At 42.2% G+C, this 8,648-nt stretch overlaps 1 protein-coding gene across 1 annotated transcript in view; it reads right to left on the bottom strand.

Annotated features, from left to right (window-relative positions):
- Positions 1-2,449: 2,449 nt before the first annotated feature.
- Positions 2,450-8,648, bottom strand: part of vcam1 (vascular cell adhesion molecule 1) — a 14,948-nt gene continuing 8,749 nt past the window's right edge. Inside the window, exons 7-10 of the mRNA XM_005808413.2 lie at positions 7,484-7,786; positions 6,487-6,759; positions 3,969-4,229; positions 2,450-3,889 (exon numbers count right to left, since the gene is read on the bottom strand). Of these exons, the coding sequence (XP_005808470.2) occupies positions 3,729-3,889; positions 3,969-4,229; positions 6,487-6,759; positions 7,484-7,786 (998 nt within the window). The 3' untranslated portion in view covers positions 2,450-3,728. The remainder of the gene's footprint in view (positions 3,890-3,968; positions 4,230-6,486; positions 6,760-7,483; positions 7,787-8,648) is intronic.

The raw sequence follows: 8,648 nt of genomic DNA on the forward strand, positions 1-8,648 counted from the left end.
GTGCACTTATTTATTTTGTTTTATTTTTTATTTTGTAAAAGTTAATAGAGTGGAGGTAAAGTCAAACATGGTTGTATTTTATTTTTTATTTTGTCTCAAGTCTTCTAACAGGTTTTCAATCAGGATTGTTAATTTGTTTTTGTTTTTTAAAATCTTTATCTATCTTGTTACACTGCAAAAACACAAAAACTTACCAAGTTATTTTGGTTTAGTTTCTAAAGTGAATATCTTAGTTGACTTGAATTAAGATGAAACTAACACACGATTTTTCAGCAAAACATAGGAGTTTGATTTAAGTCAATAATTCCTTAATATTGATGAAAAAGTTATAAGTAAAATAATTGGACATTTTCCCATAACGAGTTAAAATCACTACCAGAACTTTTTCCTCATTTACCTAAATAAAGCTCATGTTTCTTGCTGAAAAGTAACTTGTTAGTTTTGTCTTATTGTAAATGTACTAATATATTTTTACTATGAACTGGATCAAAATTATGTAGTAAGATTTTGTTCTTGGTGAATTTGAGATAAAACATCGTCTGCTTGTTTTAAATCTAATCAGAGTTTCTGCAGCAGCTGCATTAAATTTTCCCTAAAAATGTTTTAAAAAAAAAATCCAGTTTTATTTAAGTTTGTGCTCAGATTACAAACCTGCTGAGTTCAGATTCGCTTGTTTATATAAAAGCAGAGCCTGGACTGAAGTTGACCTCTGACCTTGGCCTGCAGGCTCTTGGTGACTCTGCTGCGCTGCTTTCTCCAGATTCAGCAGAATCATCATAATGGATGTTTCTTTTTGCTCCATCTGGTGTTTTTCCACCGCGTGGCGCTCGCTGCCCCGCCGCGTCGCTGCGACCTTTCACCCTGCGTGCGGAAGCGTTTTGCTGCGTCTCGTCGTTTTAATCTCCTGCTGGTATTTCCTGTCGCACAGTGAAGATGGAGATATTTGGTTCCCTGACCTGAAGAATCTCTGCCTGCAGATTTTAATTTGGCTTTTTGTCTCTTTAGAGCTGCAGATTTCTGCAGGATGGAGCATCTTTAACCTTTGACCTTCAGGGTCGTTCAACGAGTCAGTCAGAGTTCAAGACGTTTTGCTGCAGTAGATCCGACAGGCGCGTCTGTTTGGAAAACTTAAGTAGGATTTTAAGAGGTTCTGGAGAGTTTCACAAGTTTCTCCTGTAAACATTTCGTGAAACGTTTTTGTTCCTGCAGCCGTTTGGTGTCAGAGCTGCTTCTGGGAAAATATTAGCTTTGACTTTACAAAAGCTCTGGATGTTTTTGAAGTGGAAGATTTTATTTCTATTGTGAATTTGATTTAGATCAAGTTTTTCTAATTGTTCTTGAACAGATTGCACTAAAATATTTCATCCTCAAAGGAAGTTTTTAAAGTTTTTATTGCTGTGGATTTGGATGCAACATAAAAAAAAATCAAACAAGTCAATTATAAATATCTTATTTACTCCAAAGGGAAATTCAATGCAACTCATATCCAAATATTTTCACAGAGTCGTTTTGGGTGGTGATGCTGCTGAAGGATCTCCAGTAGCAGTCAGTGTTGCAACGCACCTGAAGAGGCCTCTGACTGAAGATGGTTGCTGTATTCCAGCTTGATGACCATCAGGATGCTAACAGGTTAACATCTAGATAGCAGAGACCTGGATGACATCATCAGCTGTTAGCCAGCTCGGGCTGTTGGGTCAGAAAGCCGAGCAGAACCATGAAAATTTTATTATTCTTTCGCAGTTTGTTCCAGATCTGCAGGTTTTACAGTACACTGTAAAATAAAAAAAGAAAAAGGTTAAACGTAGCGTAGAAATGTTCAGTTCTTTTAACAGATTTATTTCCTGTGTTTTCTATTTTCTGTCAATGTTTTTGTGGATAAACCGGAGAAAAATATGGAAAATTTCACTTCGAGATGAACAGAAACATGAATAAATTTAAATCGGGGTAAAAATTTGTGATTCAACCAGATTTTTACAGTTCAAATGAAGTAAATTTATAGGACATTTACAGCAGGCTCAGCTGACCAAAGTGCTTCACAACAAACCAAACATCACAGGTAGAAAATGATAAAGTGGGAAAATAAAATTAAGCCTATTAAACATAATGAGGCAATCTTAACATCTGCAGGAAATACCAACAACTCTCAGGTGTCTCATGTTTTTAGTTCTGCTGGTACCACACGGCGTGTTCCGGTTCTGGTCTGTAAACATGAAACCTCTCCTGCAGCTTCCCCTCATTTCTCGCCTTCTGGACCTCGCCTGGTTGCCATGGAGACCGCGTCACATGACCGGAGGGGTCGGCGTTCCAGTGACGAAACAGACCGCCACTGTGTGTGTCTGTCTGAGCTGAACCGGGTCCAGCGAGACCAGCGAGGGACCCGGTCCACTTCACACCTCACGTCCCAGTTTCCATGGCGACCAGCGGCGGAGACAAAAGCCGCCAGAAACGGCTCCTTTAAAATCATCTGGAGAAACGATTCAAACTAACCTGGTTTAATCTGCACTGAAAACAACTTCTGGTTATTTAGAGACGAAGTTTTTATTTTTATCTCATCATCGTGAATTAAATAATAACCTGAGCAAAAAGCCGTTTTTCTCTCCAGAAACCGTGGAAAGTTACCACCGTCGCCACGGTAACCGCCGGAAACGACCTGGAGATTTCCAGTAAACTGCAGCAGAAGCAAAAGTAAAAGCTGGGGGGAAAATCACAGGGAATTCCCAGAAAATACAAATCCCAAGATATCAGATGATGAGGTCGCAGAGGAAGAGGCAGGAAATAAATATCTTTATTAAAAACAAGGAGAGGGGAACCGAGCAGCGCTAATAAACAGGACAGTACCAAACACACAGCGAAACTTTTCAGCTTTTTACATGGATCTGGAGCATCAGCTGGGAAATACAAGCAGAGCGGACAGCTGCCTTTCCAGATGTGCAAGGAGTATTTACGTTTCCATGGTTACCGCTGGGCTCGTGACAGAGGTTCAAAGGAAGATGAGGTAGAAATGGGGAAAAGGCAGCGACACGTTTAAACGCAGAGAGTTTGGTTTTCACATCCTGACAGGTTTTTACCTGTTTAAATGTTTCAGTGTGTCGAAGCAACACGGGAGTTAGCTTTAGCATTAGCTTCTGCTAAATACCATGCTAGTGTAGCACTTTAGCATCAGAGGCACTAATACTAATGATTAGTGCTACAAGGCTAGCACAGCTAACTTTTTAGCTAACGAATGATATTTACAAAAAATTGTTTTTGATTTGACAAGAGAGTTAAATACTTTAACAAAAATCCAGGCTGGTCTGGTTACTTTTTACCTTAATAAATAAACTTATCAAACAGTTGTCTCTTCTTATCTCTGTTTGATATTAATTTTGACTATCTCAAACATTTAAATGTGACTAAAAACAGGAACTCTGTGAGGGAAAACACCAGCGTTGGAGCAAAGTATGCTGGGAAAAGCGGGACCTCTGGAGAAAGCTTGAATCCAGAGGGAGATTAGCTTCAGTCACACGACGACGTTATGCAGGAAATCAGAGCAGAAAAGCGCCAGAGATCGCCTCCTCACATCTTCAGTCAGTCGCTCCGTCGCCACATTTCAGCAACTCAAAGCCCCGCCTCCTCTTCCTGCTGCTATCAGACACCAACGCTGTAAAACTTCAGCAACTCGTTCAGATGTCCCAGAGGGCCGAAGGAGAAGCAGCCATGTTTTAGAGTCTGTTAGCTCACTGCTAGCTTCAGGCTGACGGCGGCGCGGACTGCGGCAGCTGGTAGAAGCCTTTCTTCCTGGATCTCCTCATGTAGTCGAGGATCAGAGCGGAGGCCGTCAGCCCGGCGGCGACGCCGGCGGCTGAGATGAGGATGATGCTCAAACCGGGAGGAAATCCGGTTCTGACCTCTACAAAAGAGATACCAGCAAAAAACCAAATGAAATGCGACCCGAGGCCTTCGTTTAGTGAGTTGGTGATTCTACTGACCTCTGACTCTGATGCTGAAGACTCTGACCTCGGAGCCCAGGTCGTTGCTGACGTTGACCTGGTACAAGCCCGAGTCGCTGGAAGTGACGTTGACCAACAGGAAGGTGCCGCTGGTGGAGAACAGCTCAGTCCCGTTGCTCAGCTTCTTCAGGATCACCGCCGGTGGAGGGAAGCTGATGGTTTGGCAGCACACAGTCACATTTTGGCCCTCCTGGACTTCCGTAGAAGGAAAGATGTGGACGGTAGTGTTCCTCGGGGGAGCTAAACGAAACCAGAACGGAGGTGTTACTGTGTAGGGTCCAATGCCAGCCCTGTCCGGTCTCCTTTCTGCTTCCTTCAGGCTCAAAGCCAAACATGATCCTCTATTCGCCGACATGCTGATGACGCAGCGATCTATGTCACCATTCAGCCTACAGACAGCATGAACTCTAGCTCTTTGTTGAGACAAAGCCAACGAGAACATCTCCAACATCTGAATACCGAGAAGACTGGATGTGTTAAGGCAGGGGGGCCCAAAGTGGGTCCTGGAGGCCCGGCATCCTGCATGGTTTAGTTTCTCCCTGGTGGCAGTAACAACCTTTTCAGCAGGTCAATGTTCTACTAAGGCCTCTAACCAGCCACCATTGGATCCAGATGTGTTAAACCAGGGAGAAACTAAAACATGCAGGATGCCGGGCCTCCAGGACCCACTTTGGGCCCCCCTGTGTTAAGGTAAGAAGGTAATCTCCTACCCACCTCGTTACCTAGCCACCCTCCTACCTGGTGGCCAGGTAACCAGGAGAGTTACTGTATGCAGGTGTTTGTTTCTGTAAACTGGCATTGTAAAGTTTTCTGCAACATGCGAGAGAAAATGGTCAAATGTTGCGTCACATCAGAGTTTTGCTGCGGTTTGTCTTTTTAAAAGTCTCCTGCTGTGAGGAAGCGGTTATAAAATCTCTGCTGCTGCGGTGATTCATCCTCTGCTGCTGGCCGAAGTGATCGAGGCTCCGGCCGTCTCTCAGCACGCTGACATTAACTGTGATAAATCTCTGAAGCGAGTGGGAGGCGATGTTGTGACTAATTCCAACACTTTAAGGAGGTTCTGACCGAAAACAGTCAGGAGAGGCGTCAGGAGCGGAGCAGCTTGCTGGTCGCCCTGTCGGCGTTTGGCAGAAACCTGAAGCGTTTTGGACAAAGAGCTTCTCAGAAATGTCTTCCGGCAGCGTTTCTGCTGACAGGTCGAGAATGTTAGCAGCAGCGGGTCAAAGCCTTTCAGATGAGGCCTCTTGACCTGCTGGTTGACCTTTTAACCAGCACATCATCACCTGATAGCGAACAACCTGTCATCAGACTGGAGGTCAAACTGGTTTCTGCTAATTTCCTGGAAGATCAAACAGCTTTAGGAAAAGATTTTTACTAAATCACAACGTCAGAACATCTGAAACGAAAATGATCTCCAGTTTATTTATTTTAAAAGATAGCTAATATTTCCGTCCACTCCACAGAGAAAACACATCGACCTTTAACCTTTGTTTTTAAACTAAGGCACAAAAACAGGCAGAAAATACATCAGTGACATTAATGTAAAGTTTAGGAGGTCAGGATTTGTTTTGCTCGTCACGGTTTGTCGGCTTTTCTACGTTTCTTTGCCTCCTCTGACTGAAACACTTCTGGGCCTTTAGATCAAACCGACACCCAGTTCGATCCGCCGGCTGACGGCTCAAGAGTCTCGTGACTCAGGAGTTGGATCAGAGTCTATTTCTGTCCGAACATCTTGTGGAAAGCAGCCAGAGGTCGACTTCCTTAATAAAACCCGTCAGAACAGAGAAGAAACAGGCGGCAGAAGAAGAACAGAGAACTGGATGGGAGAAAGTCTGCAGAGGTTGTAAACCAGACCTGGAGTCTGTTAAGTTATTTGGGGAAGGAAATTAGCTGCACTGGATTATATTTTGGTACATCAGCAGTGATGGAACCGCTAATCAAAAAGTTGGCAGCGCTAATCCTAAAGCACTGATCATAAATATTAGTTCTGCTAATGCTACATGGTAATTAGCAGAAGCTAATGCTAAAGTGCTAAATCCAAGTGCTTCAGAGTCAGATAGCGCCCTCAGAAGAGTGAAAGGTGTTACTGCAGGCCTTCCTGTTCTGTTTGGACGTGATTCTTTGGGACCGAAGTTTCCGTCACGGTTTCAGTTTGTTGAGTTTTCTAACGCTGTAGCTTTGATCCAAAAACACATCAGTGGATTTTTAAACTGTTCCCAATGCATTCTGGGTACTGAATAAACATCATTTTCTGCACAGGAAAGTGGTTTTCAACCTTCACTTACTTCAAAATAAGAGCATGAATATAAATGTCAAACTGTTTGAATTCTTAATAACCAAACTGCAGCACAGATGTTAAACTTTATTCCACTGAAAGTTTAGAAAAGAGCAAAGTAAATTAGCGCTTCTATTCAGAACATTAAGATGCTCTAAATGTTTTAATGTTTCAGTGCTAATTAGCTGCTATTAGCAGGTTAGCATGAATGTGTATTCTGACCTTTGACGGTGATGAAATTGGAGACCAACTGGGAGCCGTACTGGTTGGAGGCTTCACACTGGTAGAGGCCCGACTCCTCCAGCAGGGTGGAGGAGATGCTGAGGGAAAGCAAGGAAGAGGAGTTGGCGTCGCTCCTCAGAAGCTCCTCCCCATTTCTCCTCAGCACCACGGCGGGGGGCGGAGCGCCATCCGAACGGCAGGTCAGCGTCACCCGCTGGCCCTCCAGCACCTCCTCACCTGGACAGACGGACAGGACGGTCGACCTCGGAGGATCTGGGACAGAAAAAAAATCATCTTAAAGGGACAGAAAAAATACAATCTGAAGCAAAAACTAAAACCAGTTTTGACCAGGAGTTAAATAAGATTCTCGTAGAGCTACAAGTTAGAAAACCTCTTAAAAAAAAAACAACATAAAATTTTTTAACAAATATCTCCTTCAGGAAAACGATCATTTTTAAAGAACCACATTTTATTTCAGTTTTTAGATTTAAAGCAGCAGTATTATGTTTTCAAGTCACATAGTGCCATTTTATTGCACAATCAATATGTCACCATCAGTTACTGTAAAAATTATATATATATATATATATATATATATATATATATATACTAACCTAACATTCACTACAGGCTATGCTAGTCACAAGGAGAGGTGATTGTCAGCGCTAAGCCCCGCCTCCTGGCTCTGACTGGCTGTTTGTAGGAGGTGGAGGAGCTCAGTTTGTCAGATTATCTGTCTCATATCAAACTTTCCCAACATGGTGACAGCTTCCACAAATATGCAAACATATATTCTCATAAAGGTTCCAGACTGCAGCTCTAATGTAGTTTATATGTTTTGTAGTTTTAACTTAATTATTGCTCTGACTGTTGTTTTTTTTCCCAACAAATTGTCTTTTTGGTGTTTGTATTCTCTAGTTAGCGATGAATCGATTACTAAAGTATTTCAATCCATTGATAGTTTGAGCCTGGATTCCCTGAAACCCAAAAGACTCACAGTGGATCTGCAGAGGGACGCTGGTTCCTCTGGACCTCCAGACGTCTCGGTCCGCCGTCAGCAGCTCCACGCTGCAGGTCACGACCCGCGCCGCCTCCTCCGCCTTCAGCTGCAGGACGGACGAGACGTTCTGCAGGGAGCCGGAGAACCTGTGCATCTCCGCCATGAGAGTCCGGTTCCCCGACAGCCAGCGGAACCGCAGCTGATTGGCCGAGAAGATGTCGGTGACATCACAGCGCAGCTGGACCTCCTGGCCCAGCTGGACCGGACCGGGATCCTCCAGAACAGGGTCAGATGGGAACGCTGGAGAGAAACCAGTAAGAGGAATTCAACATCCAGCTGCTCATTTATTTAAACTGTAAGTTTATTACTTAACCTTTTTTATACAATATTAGAAAAACATTAAAAGACACAAATAAACAATTTTATTTCTATTTAAATAAGAAAATAAATATCTTATTGCCTGAAAAACAGTAAAATTTCTTATTTTAATCTGGAAAAACTAAAATTAACTGGACCTATATTGTGTGTTTAAAACATACTGAGATTATAAAGATTCTTCATCTTATGAATCTATTTCTGTAGAACTGATGCGTCGTAGTTTACGTCAGATTACGGCGCTCCATAATCCTCCTTCAGATGGTACGCAAAATGTCGACAGCAAAAGTTTAGAGAAAATCCAGTCAGCTGGTTGTTCAACAATAATTGGATACATTTTTTGAAAATATTATCTTGTGTTGAATATTCATTACTCAGGCTGTATGTACGTTTTGCCAGAATTTGAACCAGGTGAAGCTAAAACTGCCACTAGATGAGCTTTGGGTAGAAAATATTTACAGCTGAAGAATTTAGTTTTTTGATCCTAAAAGCTAAATTATTACACTTTTCTGTATAGTTTTGTCTTATCGCTCTGAATGTGTTGTTTTTTCAGAAAATGATATTTTTTTTAGAAGTTAATTAATCAATTAGCAAAGTCCTCAAAGATTATTTTGATGATCGATTAATTACGATTAGTTGCTATTTTCTTATTAAATGACTTCATTAATATTTTTTTTTCCCTTTTTGTTTTTATTCCAAACTTTTGAAACCATTTCTTTTTGCACCGGCTGAACCAGGTTGGATTTTGTTCCAGTGTCTTTAAACCAGACTTCTGCTTTAAAGCATT

This window comes from Xiphophorus maculatus, chromosome 9, assembly GCF_002775205.1.
Source record: "Xiphophorus maculatus strain JP 163 A chromosome 9, X_maculatus-5.0-male, whole genome shotgun sequence".
Classification (NCBI taxonomy): Eukaryota; Metazoa; Chordata; class Actinopteri; order Cyprinodontiformes; family Poeciliidae; genus Xiphophorus; species Xiphophorus maculatus.